General features: G+C 38.8%; 1 protein-coding gene across 1 annotated transcript in view; it reads left to right on the top strand.

Moving 5' to 3' along the window:
* Positions 1 to 2,231: 2,231 nt before the first annotated feature.
* LOC135703288 (neural-cadherin-like) overlaps positions 2,232 to 25,502 on the top strand; it is a 101,631-nt gene continuing 78,360 nt past the window's right edge. Inside the window, exon 1 of the mRNA XM_065224462.1 lies at positions 2,232 to 3,791. Within this exon, the coding sequence (XP_065080534.1) occupies positions 2,237 to 3,791 (1,555 nt within the window). The 5' untranslated portion in view covers positions 2,232 to 2,236. The remainder of the gene's footprint in view (positions 3,792 to 25,502) is intronic.

Genomic DNA, 25,502 nt, shown 5'->3' with positions numbered 1-25,502 from the left:
ACAAAAGTGGAATTGGGTGAACTGCATCCTCTCATCGAGTACATACTGCTGTCACTACCGAGAAGGAAGACAGAGCCGATAGGCTTGGCCTGAACATATCCAAATAATGATGGGAAAGGTGATATTTCCAATAGGTTATGAGCATCATTAAGAACAACTCTACACTTCAAATTCCCGAAAAGTTCGTCCAGTTGAATTGTAGGTGTATAATAAAAATCATAAGTTAACCTTACAATGTGTCCATCATTAATTTTGAAACCCTGATCTATGACCAAAAATTGCCGAATTTAACTGCAATCGGCATGCTAATCTAAACATTATCTCAATCTCCATCAAACCAGACAACTCTATCCCATTGGCAAAACAAATGTTAAAGCAAACCTCTTCTCCCTGCGTTAAGAGCCAAACAAACCCATTCAAGAAGCAGCAGGTAACCGAATAACATCATATGTTTACGCTGTAGCTGCCGCTGCCTTTTCGGAAAAAAAAGCGAAAGCCACCACCGCCTTGGTTGGTAAGGCTCGCGTTTCACATGTCACAACTTACTGCCACGACAACTGCTTGAAATCCAATCCATCCGGTGGTGGAACGACCGATTCTTAATGCTATATGACAATTCCACTAACATTTCCTCATCTAATTTGTTCCCATCGTCATCATCATCCGATCCTCGTCGACAACCTCCAACCAGGTATCAGTTTCCCATCGCGTTCAATATTTGTACTGGAGCAAAACTCGGTAACATTTCCCTACACTCACGTGGTTAGTGGAAGAAAGTCGATCCATTCGTCCGCTAGCCGCGCGCTTAGCTACGGATGAATTAATTACGAATGAAGATTTTGATTGAAATTCAACGTCCGTGTGCGGTTGGGCCGTTATTGTATTCTCCCGAAGAGAGGGCCAATCTCATGCAAATTTTAATTAAGTTCTTTCCTCTTCCTGCCGACGTCTGAATTCGAATGGGTCAGGCCCGACAAGGACGACGTGACGACTACGACAACGCACGGTGGTCCTGAACTGGAGACGAACAGGTGCCAAACCGTGAGACAATTGTAGAACGGCTGATGGTGGTGGGCTTTCATTACTCGCATTTAAATATTTAATCATGTTTTCGGGACGATTGTTCTTTCTTTTTTCTTTAGTTTGTTCGCAGATGGAGAAGATGAGATACAAATGAATTTCCCTAGAAGCGGATTTGGGTTCTAAATCTAGAACGTAGCTGCTCAATCCCCATCCACGGAGGTCAAAGTTCTGCGTTCGCTTTTGAGAGGAAGGCATTCTGCCGTTAATTTACTCGCCCAATTTCCGGTGAGGCGCTCGAGAATTGATCCAATCTTCGAAAGATGCTACTGCTATTGGTGTTGTTATTGTGGTTTTCGTTTGTCGATTTCATCTTCGATTTTTTTTTAGCTGGAGATGAAACTGCTTGTGGGTAGAATAATCTCATCATACGCAGGCCCAGACATGGTGTTGCCTGTGTTTTGCTTCTTCCCTAGCTGCGTTATAATTTAATTCGTTGCTTCCACGTGAGAGACCGCGAGTGAAACGAGCAGAAGAATGGAATTTAATATACTGGAACGGTTAGCCTGGACCACGTGATTCTGCAGAAGTCTTTCTGCAATGATATTTGATCGGGAGTTACCATTTGATTCTGTATCAATTATAATTCAAAGAACACCGGATGGTAACCCTATTAGTCATTGATCTTCTTGGAACTAGCATTTGCAATGCTGCAGAGATAGTTGAACTAACCGCCTCCAGCTGTTGGGTTTGAGCAGATCGATCAGTCAAGTGCGGTTTCTTGCGTCGATGGATTTCCGCGGGAGAGATATGAGGCCAATCAACCACTTGAGGTTTGATCCCAATCTATCGCGCCAACAACCCAACAAGTGGTGTGATCTCAATTTCATCGAATCTTCTGCTAATCGATCATTTGAAGGTTTTCCGGTGGTAATATCCAAGTGTTAGCTAACGCCTATTCTCTCTTTCTTCATTGCAGGTGATTTCGTAAGCACTAACAACAACAACAACGACGACGACGTCGACGTCGACAAGATGCCTCAGCAGCCCGCGAGTGTGTTGTTAGTTTGTAAGATAAACGACAGCCGTTAGTGCGTGTTTTCCGTGTGCTAAACCGTAAGAGGTTTCCCTAGTGAATGAAGATCTAGATTTAAATTAATCATAGAAGAAGAAAAGATAAGTGCAAGCGAAGAGTACGGAGCAAGAAACCAGTAAAATGTGGAACCTCGGAGCCGCAGACAGAATGCGGCGACCGAGTAGTCCGGTCCAGGTCGCCAGCCGACCGACTACAGTGCAACGCAGCCATCGATCTAAATTATTCAGTGTTTCAATGTTAGCCATCATAGTAGTGTTAGTGTTTAACCTTAATGTTGTCATAGTATCGTGTAAGCACCATCGCCATCATAGCGCAAGTAGCGAAGAGTTCAAGTTCGATCCAACGAACAACTTCATTAGCATAGTCCTGCCTCATGATACATATCCCGGCTACAGCATCCAGAAGTTCACCGCAAACTTCACCAGCCCAAACTCCCCCTTCTCGTCGATTTCGACCTACTCGTCCAAGCCGCTCAACTACCGGCTGCTCGAGACCGACTACTCCAAGTACTTTACCGTCCTGGACGATGGTATGGTCATGACGACCTCGGATCTCTCCCCACTAGTCAACCGACCGGTGAAACTGGTCGTCCTGGAGGAGACTCCGAACTCCACTGCCACACACCAGCTACAGCTGTACATTATGAACCGTAAGGACATGCTACACTTCCCCAGTACCCTCGGCGAAACGGTCGGTGAATTAATCGAAAACAAGAACGCCGGTACGCGAGTTCGCGAACTTCCGCTCCTACAGGCAAATTCCGCGCGCGGTGCCAAATCGGTTATTTACGCGATCGGTAACGGTAACGACGGTCATGAATTCGCCCTTGAGGACAGTAGCACCGGTGAGATCAAGCACACTGTTCGCATCGACGACACACGAAAGCACGGTGTTTGGCTCGTTTCCAACAAGCCACTGGATCGCGAATCTAAAGACAAGTATACGGTTGTGGTCGTGGCTACGGATCCGAAGAAAATCAACAAAGCTCAAGTTAAGCTGCAAATCAAAATCATCGACGTCAATGACAACCATCCAATCTTCACCAAGCCGGACTATCGCTTCATGGTCAACGGCGTCAAGTCAACGGATAATTATGGTAATGAAACCATTTCCTGGGAACGGTTCACTAGCGTCGGAAAGGTCGAAGCCAAGGACGCCGATGGCGATAAGGTTGCGTACCGTCTGACTAGCCCTAGCAATACGGTCGTGATCGTCCCACAAACTGGTGAACTTCTGCTGGCCGGAGAACCGGACACGTCGGAACTGTTTATCGACGTTGAGGCACATGACATCCGCACGCCCAGCTTGAAAAGCGAAAAACCCGCTCGGGTCCTGATCGAGTTCGTCGCTCCGGATCCAATTCCGGTGGTGATGCAGCACATGGGACACGAGTACCAGCATTCGCACCGTCGCGACAAACGTCGGGTTACGCGAGCCGTTCGGCCTACCAAGAGAATCGAGTTTACCGAAGCCGACGGTGATACGGAAGGTCGCAATGTGTTCCAGCTGGAGAAGGAAACCGACAAGGAAACGTTCAAGATCCGCGACGAGAACCCGTGGGTCACGGTCGAAACGAATGGCGCCGTGCGGGTTAAGAAGAAGTGGGACTACGAGGAACTCGGACCGGAGAAGACGATCGATTTCTGGGTCATCATCAGCTTCCAGGGACAGCAAGGTGAGTGTCATGATTTGGTTGTATTTGTTTGATGCTACGGTCGATGGGAATTGGTTGTAAAGTACAAACCTTCGCTTAAGTGGTATCTGTGTTAACGGTTCTGTATATATTATACACAGTCTGTGTATGAACACTGCATACTGCAAAATGCTCGCTACAGAAGCGTAGCCATGTTTTGAAATAGCAGGGTAAACATTTTATTTTAAGGCTCATAATTTTGAATTTTCTTTTCGAAATCCTGACATTGGCTTCAGTATATACTTCATGGTTTAAACTTCAGAATTATTCTTATTCTTTAAGAATTCACCTCAGATTTTCTTTGGATTAATTGCAGAACATTATGTTGGAATTGATTTCCAAATCTCCTGAAAATACCCGAGGGAATGACCTAAATGTTTCGCTCTGTAATATTTCCAAGAATGCCATGACAACAAACAATTGTAGCTGCAGCATAGCTGATAATAGCAAAAATTAGCTGCAAATGCTAATTTTTATCTGTATAAGCCGATATGCAGCTAAAATTAGTTGTTGGGATTTCTTCTCGGTATTCGTTTGTTGCTGTCCTATATATTCCCTAGGATTTCTCCTTAAAACCGTTTTGAAGCTATCTTCGGAATTCCATGAGAATTCTCTTTTGAATTACCTTGAAACCCTTCTATATTTTTTTAAATTCTGCGTAGATTTGTTTGGAATAATGTCTCATATTCAAATCACTCGAAATTGTTCGTAATATTCCTTTGAAATTATCAGCAGAGCTCCATTTTGCCCTAAAATATTCCTAGAATTCAACTTCGTGGAATGCTTTTCAAAATCGCTAAAAAATTTACTCAGAATTATGATTGAAGATATATTCTCCTGAAATACTTCCCAAATCTAGCTTTTAGCTCAGAATGTTTTTGTAATACGCAGTGTTTGGAAAATCATTCTCAAACCTCATTCATTAACGCTTTCTGAAAGAAAAGACTCACATGCGTATCTGGCAAAAATCTCACGCTTGAAATGCCTCTAAATTTGAAGAAATACTTCAAGTCTCCTCATCCATTAATGTATGCGTAAGGTAAGGGAGTGTGCGTATGACTAGTACTGTCGCATTAATGGTTCTTAGCTCATTTTCTATTACTATTCAATTTTCATACTGCCATACTCTAGCGGAACTATCAACCTACCCTCTTCAGACCTTTCTCTAGCTAATAAATCATCACACTTATGCTTCATGTTAGATAGCATTTCCAACCAACTATTTAAGATTCTAAAAAGCCAATGTCCGGGTTTATAAACAGTGACCGTTTCTTACAATGTGCATAAAGACTGTACTAAAAAAAAATGCAACAGTCAAAAATGATCACCAAAAATTCATTTTAAGTCGGATATTTTTGAAACTCTCAGGAAATAAATAAACACATATTAGCTATGCAAAGTTGGTTTATTCAACCTCCTTCTTCTTCTTATTCACCACACGGAACACGGTCGAATTGTCGATTTCAAACTGTTTCGCGATCCACCTGTGCGACTGGCCTGGACGCTTCCATAATGTTTTGTCGAAGCACAAGCCTAAAATCAATGCTTGTTGCCATTTTGGAATTGAGTTTCCAGAAGTGTCAGATATCCTTTAATTACAAAAAAAAAAAAATTTAACAGGGAACATGTGTGGATACCGGAAATTGATGTCCAGCACTATTTTGGAATCTGAGTTGGCGAACCCATTGCTCATTTTCCGTTGCATACATTCATTACACATCTCGAATTTTTTTTTTTCTTTGGTTTGTTTTTTCCGTCGATCTTGTTTTCCGTGCTGAGCACCAATGCTACCGACGTGCCAGGAAGGCAGCTCCCACACCTGGACCCTACCTATCGACCCATAAACTCATGAACCGGGGACCAACGGCTTTACTTCCCATCCGAAGGAAGGCGTGATCAGAGATGTTATGCCTCAGAACATCCCGGCGGCGTCGACTGGGATTGAACCCAGGCCTGCTTACCAGGCACGCTTACCACTACACCACCGGCGCCGTTACATCTCGAAATGGTTCATCGTCAAATTTGTGCTTTTATTTAAATATGTTGGCTGAATTACAAACCAACGAATAGTTACAATTACATCTACAGTTTTCGCATCAAATTTGATGTGCTATCATAAATCAAAAAAATACTGTCATTCCCTTCTGATGCCATCAACCCAGACAAAGAAAAAAATGCTCCAGTAGCGGACTTTTGTTCGATTTACGAATTTCCATAAACAAAATTCGCCTCCCCTCCCCCATCAAGCAAAAGGGAGGAAGCAAAGAGAAGTCGTTAATTTTACCGTAGCATAAAATACTCATTCCAAGTCAGATCCATTCGCATGTTCGCTTTTTCGTTCGTTCATTCATTCATTCATTCTAACCTTGGAATGATGGAAAATCCTGCGAAAGAAGGATCAACTTTGCTGAGTTTCCACTTCCACTTTGCAGCATCCTGAGAGCTAGATCCATATTAAGCCATGCGTCTCATCGCTTTTGTTGAGAATAAAAAAACCCGGTGACGGTTCTCCTTAGCGTTCTTATGAATAAAGATTCCGAGTGTGCTTTCCTCTAGCTATCTCTCCGGCCATCTCAATGGCACCGGGGAAGATTGTGTTGGCGAAATACAAACAAATGCCGCCCACTTTATTTAGGTGCCTCAACCTTCGCTTTTGTTCGATTTGGAATAGAGGATTTCAACGGTTCTAAGCATCTTTATCATTTCAAATTATTCGGAGATTCATTTGACACTAGCAGCATGGGATTTTGATGGCACCTTTTATCACGAAACGAGATAACCAATGAAATTGAACGATAGGTTGATCATAATGCTGTGTGATTTCCATTCTCTCACCTGAACCGCACTCAGGAGACTCGATGAAAGCAAAACAAAAGATGGAACAGAGCAGCCGATAAAGCTCACTGGCGATATTGAATACTAATGGCCAGAAGCTGTTCGAGTCTTCTCACATCACCCCAATCTTCCTTCATAAAAAGCGAAATTTAAACTGATGGCTTCTGGCTGTTTTGACTCTCCCGGGGCTTTATGATGCCCCACCGCAAAGTAAATAATGAAAATCGAACGAAAATGTTTATTTTTCGATTTGCTCCCCCCGTCAGCCCTTGGCCGGGCCGGGTGTCCAAAAAATTTCCCCGATTTTTGCTCCGGGCTTTGCTGGATAAGGGGGATCGTAAATTCATTATTTTTAATATGTCGATTACAATTAAGCCTACCACGCGGTATTGTCCTCCTAATAGCGGACGATGTGATTATGTCTCGCAAAGCCTAATTGGGTTGCTCAAGGAAGCTGGAAGAAGATGGCAATTATGAGTCCGGTAGGTGGTGTTCAAAAAGAGAGAGAGGTACGAAAAGCATGGGATTTCAATAAATTAAAATTCAAATTAGTAACTGGGCTCCTCCGGGGTTCAAGATTGGGTTTTACGAGCAAATGTAAATCATGGTCTCCTCAAAGGTGGGAAAGTTTAATTCATTAAGCAGCTGGTGGGTTCCCGACGTCTGCCACTGGACCTTTGGTCGGTCGGTTTTATGATTTTGGGATTGCTGACTGGTGTGGAATTTGGGCGGAAAACATTCGACCTTTTTAACAAATGGTTTTCGGGGGAGCTGAGTTTTGGGTTGACATGGTGACAGTGCACGGAACTTTTAATACAGCAAAAGATTAAGTAGTCGAATAATGCTTAAAGTGGGTCTTTACTTATTTTCAGAAATCGATGATGAAATAGTTTTTTTTTAATGTCTGAATCAAGGGAGAAAACTTCTAAAATTTTACTTAACTCTTCTGCCACCTAGCTAGTATGTACTTTGATTCTGAATTCAAATACCAATATCAATATGTTTTCAACTTGATCGGATTCACTATAGCCGGAGTACCACCTTCAAAATATAATCCTGGTTATCTCGGTCTAAATAAAAAATATACTAATGTAAAATTTCCAGTGGTGATCATAATTTGCAATCTAGCGCCACTTGACGAGGTGATTCCGAACTACGCTGTCCACTGGCAAACGGATTATGTTCAGCTGAACAAATGTGATGAAGATAGGAACTTTCTATCTGGTCACGGGTTGGAGTTATCACTATAAGAACGTTTGTTACTCTTGGTCCCTCCTAGACTGTCATTTCGGAATTAAACTGTTCACTGCCAGAAATATAGCAGGGCTGGTAGTGAGTCACTTTTTAGTGACTTGGTCACTTTTTTTAAGTCAGTCAAAAAAAAAGTCTCTTTTTTTAAGGCCAAGTCACTAAAGTCACTTTTTCTTGTAATAAGTCACTATTTTCAATTTTTTTAGCGTGAATTTATTTCAAGATTGATTATTCTTTGAGTTGTGACGTTTAATCGTCTTTCTCTATACACAGGATGTCTACTCATTTTTCTGGGTAAAATTACCTGAGTTTTCCAAGTAAGTAAGTCCAAGATCTAAAAGTATTCAATGTTTTGAAGTTTCGTATTCCATGTACAAGTTCAAGATATTAAAAATATTCAAAATGACAAAATTAAGTAAACAAATAAATGATTTATTTCAAGTTCGTAATTAACTTTGTGAAAGATTAGAGATCTTCAATGCAGTCCCATCAACTTTACAACAATTGTAGGAACTTTGGAGAAGCTCTGAGGAATGAAAGGAAATGCTGAGAATTTCAATGAAGCTCTATAAACAAATTGTAGGAACGTAAAGGAAGTTAACACGCTGAAAATATGGGAAACTTACTAGAAGCTGTAAGAACCTCAAAGCGGTTCTTTTATGAAGTTCCTAGAATTTCAGAGAACTTCATGGGTGTCAAGCGAACTTGAGAAATTTAGAAAACTTGAGGGGTATTGTGCAAATTTTTAAGAAGTTCTAAGCACCTCAGAAAAGCTAGATAGATTAAAAATCTATAATCGTAAATTTAGATAAATTCAAGATAGTTCCAGGATGTGCTGAAAAACAAATCGAGAATTCTTAAGATGTTCCGCGAATTTCAGGGAAGTACAGAGACCTTCAGAAATATTTCAGGAACTTCACAGAAATCCAATGAATTTCAGGGAAGTTTAAAGGTGTTTACGGGAATTCTATTTATTTCCGAGCATTCTGGATTATTAAACAAATTTAGAAAACTTCAGGAAAGCATAGATAAGTTCAGGGAAAAACGAGTATTAATAATGGTTATAATACTTAAGGAACATTTTCGAAACTTCAAGGCAAATCAATTGATTTCAGTAAAGTTGCGGGTTCTTAAAAAATACTGATAAATTTAAGGCAGTCTAGAGAACATTAAAGAAATTCAGTAATCGTTTAGGAACCAGGAAAGTCTAGACTATTGAAGAAGTTTTATATTAGTGTCGATAATTTAAGGAATGTTTTATGAACTTCAGAAAAATCTGGAGAACTTCAGTTTAAATCATAGAACTAAATAAATTATTTCGTTGTAATTCCATGAAAATTGCGGGTGCACAAAAATTCCATAAATTCTCGAAAACTTCGGAAACATCACAGAAGGACAGTGGTCTTCAAAAACAAAAAAAGAATTATTTATTTTTTAAGTTTGTTTCTTACTGAAAATTAATCCACTGTGAATCTTTAGAGTTCAAAGTGTGAATGAAAATAAATAGAAAAATTAAATGGTTGTATTTTGAAATTTATTATTTTCTTTAAAATATCCTTAGTCAGAATTTTTGTAATTCTTCGAGACTTCCAGGTATTTTAAGGGAACAAAAAATTTCCTGAGGATTCCCGGTTTTCCAGATTTTTGAAGTTAGTAGACACCGTGACTTATACTGTGGGTTTGGTTATAAGCTTTCTATTGAATCTTTCGCTTTAAAGTTTCATATCGTACATAAGTGTGATGCACCTTCTTTTAAGTCACTTTTTAGTCACTATTTTTACAAATATAAGTCACTATTTGGTCACTTATTTATTCAACATGGTCACTAAAAATCACTATTTCTGACAGCAGTGATCGCTACCAGGCCTGATATAGTCTCCAGATGAACAATTTTGAGTGGTAACTAATAACTATAGCAATTTTCAACTATAAGCAATAATATTAGAATTATTATTATGATTTTTGAAGTTTAAGATGTAACATGTAACATATTTTAGAAAATGTCTGGAATTTCTGGAACATTGAATGCACGTTCTTAAAGATTTTTTTCAAGTTTAAGATCGCACAAACCTTACTGTTACACTGATTTGAATTTTCTTGCCCAATATTATTGAACAGTTTTCTAAGACCATTATCTTAAAATTAGTTTTAAATTATAGTTTAAAAATTCTAAAACATTTGAATAATCCTTCATCTTAAACTTCTGTGCGTGGAATCTTGAAAATGTTCAATGTTTGAAATTACTGAATTACTTCATGATGATGATGTTATGATATGGAACTAACACTCACTGTAGCAAGACAACTGTTGGTAGATTGTGGACTATCATCGCTGCTTGACTTGGTTTAATAACCTCTAATAGTACTCAACCTGCCATTGTATGAAGGGTTAAAAACGTATTGAGTGAATCCGTGGACAACATCGCCCACGTTCATCCACGGGATAAATGAGAATCTCCTTCCAACAATAGGATCATACAACTGGACAAAAAACAGGCCATCCAACAGGAGGATACTCCAATGAGTGAGGAGAAGAGGCCGCGCTTGATTCACGAAATGTTAAAGATAGAGAGTTGGCGTTTCCACTCTCCCCATCCATTTCGCTTCAATCGGAGCATTTCATGTTTCATAGAACAATGGAAAGAACGTTAGGTGAAAAATAAAAGAAAAATCTCACCCGACATGTTGCTAATAAATCCATGACTTCACGGTGATTTCGAAGAGTTCCCATAGATATGCTACCACTACTTCTTCAACCGGTGTTGAAAACAGGTGTCTCACCTTTCCTTCGTCATACAGCAGCGAAAACGCCAAACAACCACTAAACAAACTCTAGCTGCTACGACTGTGAGGACTGCGGCCTCTTTCCATCACCAATCACTCGCAATACAACGGCTTTAGTTCACTAGTACACAGTCTGGAAGACGCAGCACCAGCCCCATAGCGGCCCAAAAAAATTCGTGACCAACGCCGAAATCAGAACCGACAACTCCAGCGACCGAAAACTAACGCGTCTAAAAGCGGCCACGGCACACTTCGATTTCATTTCTGAAACACAACCTCTACGCACAAACACGACGACAACAACATCTGTCAATCGGTTTTCGTCCGGGAGGCGGAACGCCAGCATGCAGCAAGCAAATTCTCCCCTTTGCTTGCAAAATGCTATGAATGCCCTGAAAAGAACCTTTTGATATGATGATGACGATGATGATGGTCCCACCTCTTACCCCTACAAAGGTATGAGCTGGACGATTTATCTTTAAGATAATTGAATATGACATTTTAACCAGGTTGGCAAACAAAATCGAACTGGTTTCAGTTACAGATATAAATTCCCTCTAAAGTTTACAGTTGCTTCACAGTGATATAAATGTGGAAAAGCTCAGGCGTCTACCTCTTAGTTCGCCTTTTTGTCCACCTAAAATATTCATAAGTATTACAAGCAATCAAGAGTTAATGAACAATCAACAAAGCATCCTATTACACTAGTAACCCCGCAATTTGATGCTATCATAATTTTCAGCAATGTCAGGAATGCTCACGAACCCCTAACATTTGCCAGAAAACTTACTACTAACTCAAGGTATCTTCCAAATAAGCTTCAAAATTGCATTTTTTTTTTTATCTAATATTAAATTCAGTCCTCTATATCCGTAATACGCGTGCGAGGCTCAAACCTTTGTAGACTACTTTTTTTTTTTAAATTAATCTACTATAAAATCAAATATTAAAAATCCATCATCACCCTCGTGGCGAACAAAAATAGTTTTTGCAGTGCTACAATAATTATTAAAAAGTCGTTATGACAGCTATCCATATAAAATAATCCGTTAGAGATAACTTCGTCAAGATACATAATTTGTCAATTCATAAAAAAATCACTAGATAACTGTTCAAAAGACAGTTTTAACGTGTGAAATGCAGTGCCTCTTAAATTCTGTAAGTGTTGCTAAACGTTTGATATGTCTAGGCATCGAATTGAAAACATTTATTCCTTTATAATATAATGAATTCTGTAAAGCACAAGTCAAGAAATGTGGTGTTCTTATTTCAACCGCGCTTCTAGTATTATATCTATGAAAGTCACTTCCTCTTTCAATTCGATCACACAAATATCGAGGCAGCAAACCGTTAACTACTTTAAAAATGAACACCATAGTCAAATATACAATTCTTTGCTTCACCGACAACCATTGTAAGGCGTCTAGCATCAAAGTTGAGGAAGTGAGTCTATTACATCTCAAAATCAAACGCATTATTTTACTCTGCAAGCGCTGTCATCTCGATATTTGTGTTGCATTGGCCAGAAATAAAATGGAAGGGCAAAAGTCAAGATGAGGAGAGATGATTGATTTGTATAGCTGTATTTTACTGGCAATAGTTAAATCGTTTTTCAGTCCACATAGAATTCCATACTTCTTGGCAATTTTCTTGATGACATTGTCAATGTGAGAGTTGAACTTAAGTGTGTCATCAATAATCACGCCAAGATATTTAATCTCCCGAACGCGATCAATAGTCTCATCATCAATTACAACAGAGACGTTCTCATTTACTCGATTCCGCGAAATTACCATAAATTTAGTTTTACTTGTATTCAATTTTAACTGCTTATACTTCAACCATCTACTTAGAGAACGCAAATCTTCATTCAAGTGTAAAACGGCATCATCTAAATCCTTAGCTGCAATGAATAAACAGTATCATCTGCAAAAAGATTAATGTCGCAAAATCGTAAAACACGTCGCAAGTCATTAATATATATAATAAATTAATTTTAGTTGGAACATGTTCAGAAATTTGACTCTTTTGGAAAATATTGATGGCCCTGAAAAGGGCCGATAGTAGTACAGGCTTAAAACCGTTGGAAGATGATGATGACGTGTAGGCAGCTGGATCAGCAAACAAATATCAGTGTCCACCCAGCTAAAGCTCCACCCCTTTTTAGTTTTTCTCGTTAAACTCCTTCTCGCAACAAGTTGGTAAACCTAAGAATTTAGCAGAAAGACGGTTAACACTTTTTTCGGCGAATTTATGATCCTGTTTCACGTCATGGCCTGTTAAGATAATTTAGTACTTTTATTTATTCCCTCTACTGCGGTAAATAAAAACGAGTAGAACTAAGAAGGGATGTCGGTAACGCGCTCGAATAATTGAAAATTCGATAAATATTTAATAGAATATCTGGATTTTTTTATGATTAATCGTTAATCGAATAATTGGACTTTTAGGGCATCCCTAGAAAGTAGTGTAATTTCATGTTTTTTGGTGGTCCTTCGAAAATGTCGAACATCAGGATTGCAACCAGCAAGTGTAACCCAAGAACCAAAAGCGGTGCGATGCAAGTTTTCATTGCTATGACGACGACTGAAGAGGGGCGAAAGTCAATTCTCTTCATCGATTTCCTCTTTTAATGACCATGGCTTCACTAACCTATTTCGCACTATTTCTGCTATGCTCTTCTATCATCCAGAACGACAAACGTACCAATGATTGTGTTTGCCGTCGAGTTATCAACGAAACAGAAAGTCGATGAAGAGAATCGATCAAAATCAGCTTCCAAGTTTGGTTACAAGATTACAACTCTGGAGAGCAATTTATGTGGTCGTTGGGGACATGTGGTTCTGAATATGGGGATGAGTGTGCAAAATGTTACGCAATTGCATCCTCCCTATTCCCTATTCCGTTTCGTCTACTAACGAATCTCTGATGACAGTGTTGGGGAAGCAGCAATGCTACTTCAACATGTTTCGTCTAGAAACGATTCCGTGATGACTGGGTTGGGGAAGCAGTATATGCATGTACGTAATTGGTGGATTTGTTAGTTATTTCGACGCTTTTGTATAATGCTTGACATTTACCACTTTTTCAATAGTTAGTTAGTTAGTTAGTTATCTTTATTAATGAGACTTTCAGCCAAACGCTGGTTCGTCTTCGAATTTTTCAATAGTTGCTTGTTAAAAATCAACAGTCAGAAGCATTGCTATCGATGCGTAGAAATATTTCTGATAAAATTATTGAAATTGCTCCAGGGGCAGCTGAGTTATTAACGTTCAACATCTTTCATAATTTCGTTACATGTTCCATTTTCGGTTTTCACAAAGTGTCCCTCCATATAGAAATCACAGACGTAGTCTTACTCCAAAAATCTTTAGGTGCCATAAATCTCTGTAAAATCCTCTGGGTGTTTTTTCATGATTCCATGATCATCTGCATCTAATGGTTAGCAATTCCCCTTGATATCAAGTTCGGTATCCACTTTTGAGAAATAGGGGAAATGGATGTGATGTCGGCCTAAATGCCCCTAATTTGGGTCCATACATAAATTCAGCAATCGACTAAATTTCCAACAGCGACCAAAAATATCCATTAGTACCGTCCCAATGAGGCGTTCATCTAGTTAAAATTGATACATAGCAGAATTTTAGCGATGGACCCAATCTTAGATCCATAGGCCTACATTAGGACCATTTCTCCTACTATCTTGCTCAAAATTTACGACGCTTCAACGATATCGCCTAGACTATGAGACGACCCTCTGTTTGTTAGCTTACCTTCCCTCATGAAGAGACCTGCACACGTCTAAGGAGGCCAACCACAATTTTGAGTAGGTCCATGAACACTCCATGCGCTCATCTGATGCTTTGAAGCCACCCACAATTTTGAGTGGATCCATTAACACTAGGGTGGGTCATGTTTGTATTGCGGATCACAACCCCCTGCTTTCCATTGCTATTTATTTAGATGTGTATTGAGGTCCCCAACAACTGCTAAATTTGAACGAATTTGATGATGATCTGGATTTGTGGGAGAATTTTAAACTTTATATGGGAAATTGTATCGGAAACGGAACGGAACTATTTGTTAGCCTGTCAAAAAAAAAAAAAAATGATTCTAATCCGACCAAACATTGAGCCTAGATTGGTAGTGCTAAACAGAACAACTTTGTTTAAGATCGCAAATCGATTCAACTTCTGAGCAAAACATTATTATTATTTTACTTTAGGTCCAGTGCTCCGTGCATACCAACAGGCATACCCGTCACAAGTATGGACTCGCATAGAAAATACACTCATATGAATATTACATCCCCCAGTGGACAGTGTCTCCGGGTATTTTATTAACGAGCATCACTCCATTTTCGTATCGCATGTGCTCCATTTTGCAGCTCATCTTACTTTTACTTTGTTGAGAGTTGAATTTACTGAATCACTTCATAGGAATAAACTCATTTAAGGGTATATTTCCAAATATGCTCATGTGGCATTCTGTATTTATTATACTTTAAGCAATCAAGAGCCTTGGTTTAGTTAGAAGTTAAAAAACTCGCAAAGTTGAAGAATGTGAAAATTTATAATTTTGATAAAAAAAATAAACATACACTAGCAATCCCGCAATCTGATGCTATCTTTATTATCAGCAACTTCAGAAATGCTGACGACTCCCGACATTCAGCTAGAAAACATACTACTAATGCATGGTATCTTCCAAATTAGCTTCGATGTTCCATTTTTTTTATTGATCAAATGTTAAATTCCGTCCTCTTTATCGCTAATACGCGCGCGAGGCTCAAACCTTTCTAGACTACTCAAAACTACCTTTTTCTTATAGCTATTACTATTAAATCAAATATTAAAAATCCATCATTACCATCGTGGCGAACAAAATATAATTTGCAGTAATAGAATAATTATTAAAAAGTCGTTATAACAGCTATCCATACAAAATAATCCGTTATAAACTTTGTCAAGATACATAATTTTTCAATGCATAAAAAATACATTAGATAATTGTTCAAACGACTGCTTCAACGTATAAAATGCAATGTCTCTTAAATTTGGTAAGTGTAGTTGCACGTTTAATGTATCTAGGCATCAAATTGAAAACATTTATTACTTTGAAATATAATGAATTTTGAAAAGCACAGATCAAGAAATGTGGTGTTCTTATTTCATCCGTGTTTCTAGTATTATATATCTATGCAAATCACTTTCTCTTTCAATTCGATCACACAAATATTGAGTCTGCAAATCGTCAACTTTTTTTTTCAAAATGAACACCATAGTCAAATATACAATTATTTCCTTCACCGATTACCGTTTTAAAGCAGCTAGTTTCAAAGTTGAGGAAGTAAATCTATTACATCTACAAATCAAATGCTCTATTTTATTCTACAAGCGCTGTAATCTCGATATTTGTGAAAGGGCAGCTATCTAGATGAGGAGAGATGATTGATTTGTATAGCTGTATTTTACTGGTAATAGTTAAATCATTTTTCAAACGTCATAGAATTCCATACTTCTTGCCAATTTTTTTGATGACATTGTCAATGTGAGAGTTGAAATTAAGTTTGTAATCAATAATCACGTCAAGATATTTAATTTCCCAAACGTTCTCATTTACTCGATTCCGTGAAATTACTATGAATTTAGTTTTACTTATATTCAATGTCAATTGCTTATACTTCAACCATCTACTTAGAGAACGCAAATCTTCATTCAAGTGTAAAACGCATCATCTAAATCGTAAAACACGTCGTAAGTCATTAATATACATAATAAATAAAAGGGGCCCTAATACGCTTCCTTGGGGCACTCCAAGGTTATTGCCCACGGAACTGGAAACAGAATCATTAAAAACAGTCCTATGAGTCCTGTCACACAAATAGCTTTCAAACAATTTATATGCAGTACTCGTACTTCCAAAGTGCTTGATAAGTCGTAACAATAAGGGCCTAGAAATTGTTTCAAAAGCGCGTTTTAGATCCAAAAAGACAGCATCAATCGTATCCTTACGATCCAAGTTATTTTTTCCACTTCGCTAATACAACGCAGTTTCACAAGAATGACCTTCCCGATATCCCGATTGCTCTGGTATCAACAAACTATTACTATTTAAATACTCCAACAGCTAGCCCTTCACAACAAGTTCTGACATTTTCTCTAATGTTCTCTAATGTTTTCTAATCGTTCCAGCAACTTTTTGAATAGGAACCACCAAAGATTCCTTCCAAATTTGTGACACATGTTCTTTGCAATCCCAAGTTATAATTTGTTGTATCGCAGTGTCTGACAGTGCATTAGAGTTGGCATCTCACGTTTGTGGTCTCTTCACGGTTTGACTTAAGAAGACAAGTTTTCAAAGTTTATTTTCCTTCAAATCACAAAACCCTTTGATTTTCCCAAAACCCATCTGAAAATCAAACTCCCTTCGCAAAGTCTTCACTACCTACAGACAATGTTCGTTCCGTAAGCGCCGCTACACTTTCCAAATATTTGCAATTTAAATTTAGTCTGCTCGGAAGAACGGGAACACAAAAACCAACTAATTTGCCTTTCCCCAAACCAAACAATTGCAACCAGTCCACCGAAGTCTGCGCACTGCGTTACCCAATTGCTAGGTACACTCTTGAAATTTTCCGCGCACTGAACGCATCTGATTTGAATTTATGATGATTTCGCTGCACAAGTACTCCACATTTTTTTGGGACAGCCGTCACAGATCACATCTTTCGGAGATTTCGGCGGTCGGAGCTCGTCGCTCAAGTTTCTGCTGCTGCTACTTCTTTGCCGTTCATACATAGTTCCTGGTAAAATTTGCAATTTGCAGAGCAATTAAACATCCTTCCTCCGTACGACTTCATGCTCATGACTCGTCGTTGGCTGCCAAATTAGTTGCGGGACGTCCCCCGTCGTCAGTGAGTATGGCAGCAGTGAAAAGTTCCCATGTAGCTGACGGAGACACTTGTGTGACATCTTTCTCTGGCTGCAGCGGTGGGGTGGACGGGGTGAAAGGGGGTTAGCTTTCAGGAAAATTTTCGTTCGGGAACCATCTGGCACTGCGGGCGATAAAATTACAAATTATCATAACCGCATTATGGTACCCGGTGGGGAAGATGGCACTTTTTGTCCCCATCCCCGTTGATGGTGGAATTTTCGGATAGTGGAGCCACTACATACTCTAGAGTGACGGTTAGGGATCCCCATTATGATGAAAGTAAGCCTTTTCCAACATGCAAACACTACTCGTTCGAACTAGGTGGTGATGAAGTTTGGCACCACAGGGCTTCCGGAAGGCTCTTCTGCACTCCGTGCGGGTCGAGAGGCTAGAAATCAACATTGCAAAAGCTCCTGCACGACAGAGCAAACACTGGAGATAGAGTGCCTGCTGGTCGAGTTGAGTTCGGTTGAAAAGTCCTGAAATTTTAATGCATACCATAATGTCACAGGCATATAGAACACAGCGAGGGTCCAGCAACGAACAAGTTTCCGAATTCTGCCAAGTTTCCGGCAAGATTCCCATGTAGGTACTTACCGTCATATTCATATATGAGGGTGTCGGCATGCGAACTCGGTACAACATTGTTTGCTAAACTATTGGGTAAGCAACGGAGGGGGGGGGAGGTAGAGGATCGTGAAAGCACTAATGGAACCCATTATGCGTGTCATTAATGCGGTGGCGGCTTTCGAAAGTTCCCAATTACCAATAATGGTGTGCTATTTTGTGCAGTGTCAGCTTCGCAAACCACAGAACACTTCCAGTAGGATATCCTCCTACGTCGCACCACTTGGTGGTTAAATAGCAGCAGGGGTGTGTGAGTGTACGTGATAGTGAGCTAGGGAAGGGTCACTTCAACGTTCTAGTTTGGAACAACCACGCACTCCCTTGTGTCCCTTGCGTTATAGTTGTAGATAATGCATCTTAATTTATGACTGAATGCAGCTACCCAACAACATACGCTCCTTTTGCGCCCGTTCTATGCATGGATCATCTCCGCTGTGCTTTTCGAGTGGATGGGGCTAGGAATAATAAATTTTCATTATTTTCAATTTAAATATTTATGTTACGCGCGAGGCTTCTAGAAATAACAGGGATCCAGATATAGCGGCTGGTTCATGGATGCCGTTATTGCATTAAGGATTTTGATGCGTTGCACAGTGGGACGAAATCGAAAAAAAGTTGGACATGGCCATTTGCTACGAAATTATTGATTGTAGCATTTTGATGTCTTCTAGAATGTTTCTTCAATTTTTCGGCAACAAGGTATACACTACATACACTTGATGTCTTAAAATGATGTTAAAATTAGAACATCTATGAAAACATTGTAGATGAAGTAATTTAAGATACTTTTTGCAAGACGACAATTTTCTACCTCTCAAGTGGCTGAAGTTATAGGGTGAAAATGGAAAATCAAAAATTTTCACCACTCAAATCAAGTTCTCAAAAAATGAAGAAAGTTTTAACAAGACATCAGAATGCTACAATCATGCGTTGGGTGTGCAAAGACGAATTGCTTTCTATCTCAGATTTGTTCCATGAAATATCAGACCATTGATTGCGTTTAATGATAATCTAGTGTTTAAATAATGCTGGACGAATGGTCATGCTTGTGATGCTTGTGTGCTACGTACAAACAGTTTTATAGATATGTTGACATTGGCACATTACCCAAGTAACATTGTAATGAAGTAATGAAATGGGTTGTTAGCGGAATGCTAAATAAAACAGCAAAAGGGTTTATCTTCGATTTAATTCCACTTAATTAATTTTTGTATCCATGACAGATACGTATTTCGACTACAATGTGCAGTCTTCATCAGTGTCATTCCCACTAAAGAACTTATCAAAATCTAACCCCCTTTAGCTTACTTAAATCTTTGGTTTTTATTAGTTAGGTAGGTTCCGATTCAACACATTGTAGTTTCATTTTTATACCTATGATCTTGACTTTTTTACCTAGGGGATGAGTACTTAAGGGGGTTAGATTTTGATAAGTTCTTTAGTGGGAATGAAACTGATGAAGACTGCACATTGTAGTCGAAATACGTATTTGTCATGGATACAAAAATTAATTAAGTGGAATTAAATGGAAGATAAACCCTTTTGCTGTTTTATTTAGCAACCCAATTTCATTACTTCATTATGATGGCTACCAAGCCTTTGGGGATTTCCCTTATTAGAGATTTGTATAGATTTTTCTCCTTTAGCTTACAGCATTACTTCATTATGATGGCTACCAAGCCTTTGGGGATTTTCCTTATTAGAGATTTGTATAGATTTTTCTCCTTTAGCTTACTTAAATCTTTGGTTTTTATTAGTTAGGTAGGTTCCGATTCAACACATTGTAGTTTCATTTTTATACCTATGATCTTGACTTTTTTACCTATGGGATGAGTACTTAAGGGGGTTAGATTTTGATAAGTTCTTTAGTGGGAATGACACTGATGAAGACTGCACATTGTAGTCGAAATACGTATCTGTCATGGATACAAAAATTAATTAAGTGGAATTAAATGGAAGATAAACCCTTTTGCTGTTTTATTTAGCAACCCAATTTCATTACTTCATTATGATGGCTACCAAGCCTTTGGGGATTTCCCTTATTAGAGATTTGTATAGATTTTTCTCCTTTAGCTTACAGCATTACTTCATTATGATGGCTACCAAGCCTTTGGGGATTTTCCTTATTAGAGATTTGTATAGATTTTTCTCCTTTAGCTTACTTAAATCTTTGGTTTTTATTAGTTAGGTAGGTTCCGATTCAACACATTGTAGTTTCATTTTTATACCTATGATCTTGACTTTTTTACCTAGGGGATGAGTACTTAAGGGGGTTAGATTTTGATAAGTTCTTTAGTGGGAATGAAACTGATGAAGACTGCACATTGTAGTCGAAATACGTATCTGTCATGGATACAAAAATTAATTAAGTGGAATTAAATGGAAGATAAACCCTTTTGCTGTTTTATTTAGCATTCCGCTAACAACCCAATTTCATTACTTCATTATGATGGCTACCAAGCCTTTGGGGATTTTCCTTATTAGAGATTTGTATAGATTTTTCTCCTTTAGCTTACTTAAATCTTTGGTTTTTATTAGTTAGGTAGGTTCCGATTCAACACATTGTAGTTTCATTTTTATACCTATGATCTTGACTTTTTTACCTAGGGGATGAGTACTTAAGGGGGTTAGATTTTGATAAGTTCTTTAGTGGGAATGACACTGATGAAGACTGCACATTGTAGTCGAAATACGTATCTGTCATGGATACAAAAATTAATTAAGTGGAATTAAATGGAAGATAAACCCTTTTGCTGTTTTATATAACATTGTAAGTTTTATCTTGGTTTTAAAGTATTACACAAGCTTCAATCATGGACTACAAACCCAAATTTTTACGCGAGCATCTTTTTTAAATAAATTTTTAAGTAATAATTGATTTTTATATTTTATGCCAAACTTAAATGTTGCATATTACATCATTTAATAAATTAAACACACATATATTTGCTACTTTGACTATATGTTTAGTATGACTTCTGCGTGAAGTCAACGATTTACATAGTTGAAGATGCTAATTTCAAATAACAGACTAAAGTGGTAATTTTTATACGATAGATGAGGAGATGAATGTATAGAATTGATAGTTGCGTTAGAGTACGGCAATGTGAAAATTGTATTTAGAGAGTTGAAAGCGAGAAAGGACAACTTTTATGAATGAAGGTACAAATCGGTTTGATCATCTCTCATTACCAAACTCCCTCGTTGAATAGGGATGGTTAGGGGCAGGCATGGAAAATCATTTGCATTCATTTCGTGCATTCATTTACATTCATTTGCCTCTAACTTTTTTTCTATAACAGCATTCTGCAAAATGACATATAGAGCTTTTGTAGGTTTTGTTATTAGCTATAACTTTTGTTAAAAAGTCAAATCTGTATCTCATATGCATGACGAAGCAGAGCGAACAGAAGCCACTACTGTTTTTCAGTGAATGTATTTTACATTCAATGAAAAACAGTAACAAGTTGTGCCCGCTCTAGTTCGCGATGCATTAGAGATACAGATTTGAGTTATGAGCAAAACTTGTAGCTAATAACAAAACCTACAAAAGCTCTTTACATCATTTTGCGGAATGCTATTGATAAAAAAAGTTAGAGGCAAATGAATATAAATGAATGTATGAAATGAATGCAAATGATTTTCCATGCCTGGTTAGGGGTATTCCCCCCGCAACCACTGGCAAAAAGAGATGATCACGGACACGCTCAAGTACCGACGATGTGTTTGAAACAGTTCTACCGATTTTACCGCACTCAAGCTGTTATCTGCAGGAACGCATCCAGTCGTAGGTTTGGAAATTGCAGCTTGTCACCTCTACCGCGTTAGGTGCTCCTGTCATCGTCGCCTTGACGATCTCGAGGGAACACGAGTAGGGTAGGAGCTGCTTTTCGACCAATGACAGTAATTGATGGTATGCTCCCATCCAGAGTTATGTACTTTGACTATATGTTTAGTGTTTGTAGTATTGGAAAGTTGGTGCACAGGTTAAAAGTGAGGTTACGGGACGCCACTGCAAATTATGTTTTGAGTTAGTAAATCCTAAACTCACTTTAAGTTCCGGTGGCCTGCATTGCTATTTTTAAGAGCTCGATTTATTTTTCTTAATCATAGAATTTTGTAAAAAAAATCCATATTCCAGGTTAAAAAATCCTCGTCACCTTGTAATCTCTCCGTAGTCTAAGATCTTAATTTTTTTTTCTAAATTCAAGGATCTATAATTTTGTCCTAGCTTAGGATCTTAAGCATTTGTCTTCGTCAATAATCTTCATGGTATGATAAATTCTATTAGTCTCGTATTTATTTTTGACATAGACTACGTCTTATGGGAAGGTACAAAATCTAAAATAGTGACCGTCACGAAAAGGCGTGAGTTTTTGAACGGTTATAACTTTGTCATTTATAGATAAAATTTAAATCCGAATACACCAATCGATAGGAAATATCCCTACAAATCTTCTATATTGCACACTTTTTCAATTTTGTTTGAACAAACTTTTGGAAAAACGCACGAATAAAAAATCATAATTTTATCACTTTTTTATGAATAAACGTTGCCCCAAACCCAGTCCCCATAATCGAGTACCACTTGGCTGCACATCGTTCTGTTTGATCTTGAAACGTTATAAATGAGCGCTGCTGTCGTGCTGCTACCATCAGCAAGCAGGAGCAAGTCAGCAGTGGATTTTTTCGTACAGAACATTCTCGCAGGCGGGCGTATTAAAAGAGCGTTGCTGTCGTGCATCCGCTAATTTTTGCATCAGATGGGCCAGATGGCATGGTGAGTGGTACCAGCAGCAAACAGGAGCAAGTCAGTGGTAAAAGGTAGGATTTTTCGCTCTGCTATCATGCAGTGGACGACGTGATGAGTGGATCACTTTGACAAACAGCGGTGGTATGGAAGGAGACTCACTTCTTCAACGAGCTGTTTTTGCATTAAGCTTAAATTGCACCTACCCGATATCATCCGATCTGACTGGCAATTTGTCTCTATTTATATAGCTCTCTAATTTCAAGCTGAACAATGCATTAGGTCCTAGGTAACATTGATCGATTCCCTTCATCGACGTACTCTTTCGTTAATAACTTGCGTACAGAACCGTTTCTTGTCGTGTTTGTCATATTAGAAGCTAGATCAATCTATGTGTGGAAAACAGCTGGGAATGTACTATCCTAGCGGTGAGATGCAAAGAGAAAGTCGACGAAGAGAATCGGGCAATATTACTTAGGACCCAATGCATTGATCAGCTTGATTTGTGGAGAGTCGATCGGCTGATATCGGGCAGGTGTGGGATGAGTTTTAAGAACGATGTCGTACCGAAGCTTATTTTCGCATCGGCCAACATAGTGGACGGATCTCCCGAGCAACTAGCAGCAGCAGTATCTCCAACGGTAGGAGGTGGAGACTTCTGGATTGGATCGTACAATTGGTCCTTCTTAGGACCACCAATTTTTACAGAAAGAGTTATATTCCTGGGATAAATCGGCGGGACTGACCTACCCGTTAATACCACAAGAAAAATGTGCAACTCGATCATATCGAGAAATAGCATAGTTATCAATGCAGCGTAAAAATGTGTTTTCAAGCTACTTTGAACCTTATGCCATTGCATCGTCTTAAAAACAAGTGGAATTTTCCAACTTGTTTTTCTCGAAACTTCAAATTTTGAGTTACCTAGTTGTAGACGATAGAGGAGGATAATCTAGCAACACGCCTGTTACTGAGCAGTCGGGGTTACTTGTTTGCAACTTATTCCAGTCACAATCAAGTTGCAGCAACTTATTGTGATGGAAGTGTGCTGCTTGGGATAGTAGAGAACTCTATCTATCCAATTAGTGCAATATTACTCAGGAGCAGGCGTAGACATACTCATTACAGCTAAAATACGACTTTTCGAAATTATGAATCTATGAGATATTATAATAATAATCTTTATATGTAAGATGCAAGAAAATGAGGTAAAGTTTGTGTATGAGACATAAAACCAGTCAATTGTGCTTCCAGAGGGTCACAATTAGCTATTTTAGCTGTAATGAGTAATCGTCATGAATGAGTACTATTCGTTATAGGTGATCAAAAATTGTGACACTCTGGAAGCGAAATTGACAGATGGTATGTGTCATACACAAACTTTACTTCCTCTACCTGCATCTTACATATAAAAATTATTATTATAATATCTCATAGTTTCATAATTTCGAAAAGTAGCGTTTTAGCTGTATGAGTATGTTCAGGCCTGCTCAGGAGTGCTTGTGTTCTGCGTTCTACAAATACTTCTTTGAAGTAAAACCAGCGATTATTGAGAAATCGTGCAGCAGTAAAAATCAGTGGTATGGGGAAGTGGATGTAATGTCGACATGTCCTTTATTTAACGTCGGTCTCTGTTCCGCAATCTAGTGCCAATCACCGACGGAAATCGATTGCCATCCATTGACGGCAATCGAATGTGCAGGAAGGCAGCTTCAACACCTGCGTAGGATATCGCACCCATTCAAACACATAAGGGCCGGGACCAACGGCTTTACTTCCCTTCCGAAGGAAGAATGTAATGTCGACCTAAATGCCCCTAATTTGGGGCCCATACATAAATTCAGCAATCGACTAAATTTTCAATATTGACCAAAAATATCCATGAGTATCGTCCCAATGACGCGTTCATCTAGATAAAATTGATAAACAGCAGATTTTTAGCGATGGGCCCAATCTTAGATCCATAGGCCAACATTAGAGCCATTTCCTCTATCTCTCAACATAGGGCTGCAGATGGTTCTTCGAAACGACCCAAGACCACTGCAGAGAGAGATCGGTGTTATCGGGCCAACATGAAATCAGTCAGAGGTAATGCATAGCAATCTACTGGTTGGTGGACGCTGGAGAAGGTCCTTCAACTCGAGGTAGGAAATTTAAATTAAGGGGGTAGTACACTTTGAACGTCCAAAAAGTAAGGCATTTTCGTTAATTTTTTTAAGCAATAAAACACTCAGGGAGGGCAAATATGTAATAACCCATTTATTAGTCATCCTTCGAACTACAATTTGTATTTTTTTGAACTCGATTGGCGTCTCCCCGTGGCCGGTGCACCAGGTCGCGCGGGCGTCCTCGCGCGGAAGTCGGAAAACGGCGTGGGAAAATACTCCTTTCCATGTGATCCTGGAACATAAATCGAACAAAAATCCTGATTTGTAATGAAATTTGGGTTAGAAAAACGTATTCCGATTTTTTTAATTTTTTTTTTTTTCAAATGTTGTGGCCTTAGGAAAA

This window comes from Ochlerotatus camptorhynchus, unplaced genomic scaffold (genome assembly GCF_037179485.1).
Source record: "Ochlerotatus camptorhynchus isolate MF236.1 unplaced genomic scaffold, CSIRO-AGI_Acam_v1.1 ptg000211l, whole genome shotgun sequence".
NCBI lineage: Eukaryota > Metazoa > Arthropoda > Insecta > Diptera > Culicidae > Ochlerotatus > Ochlerotatus camptorhynchus.
The sequence above is the reverse complement of the archived record's forward strand: the minus strand, read 5'-3'. Positions and strand labels throughout refer to the sequence as shown.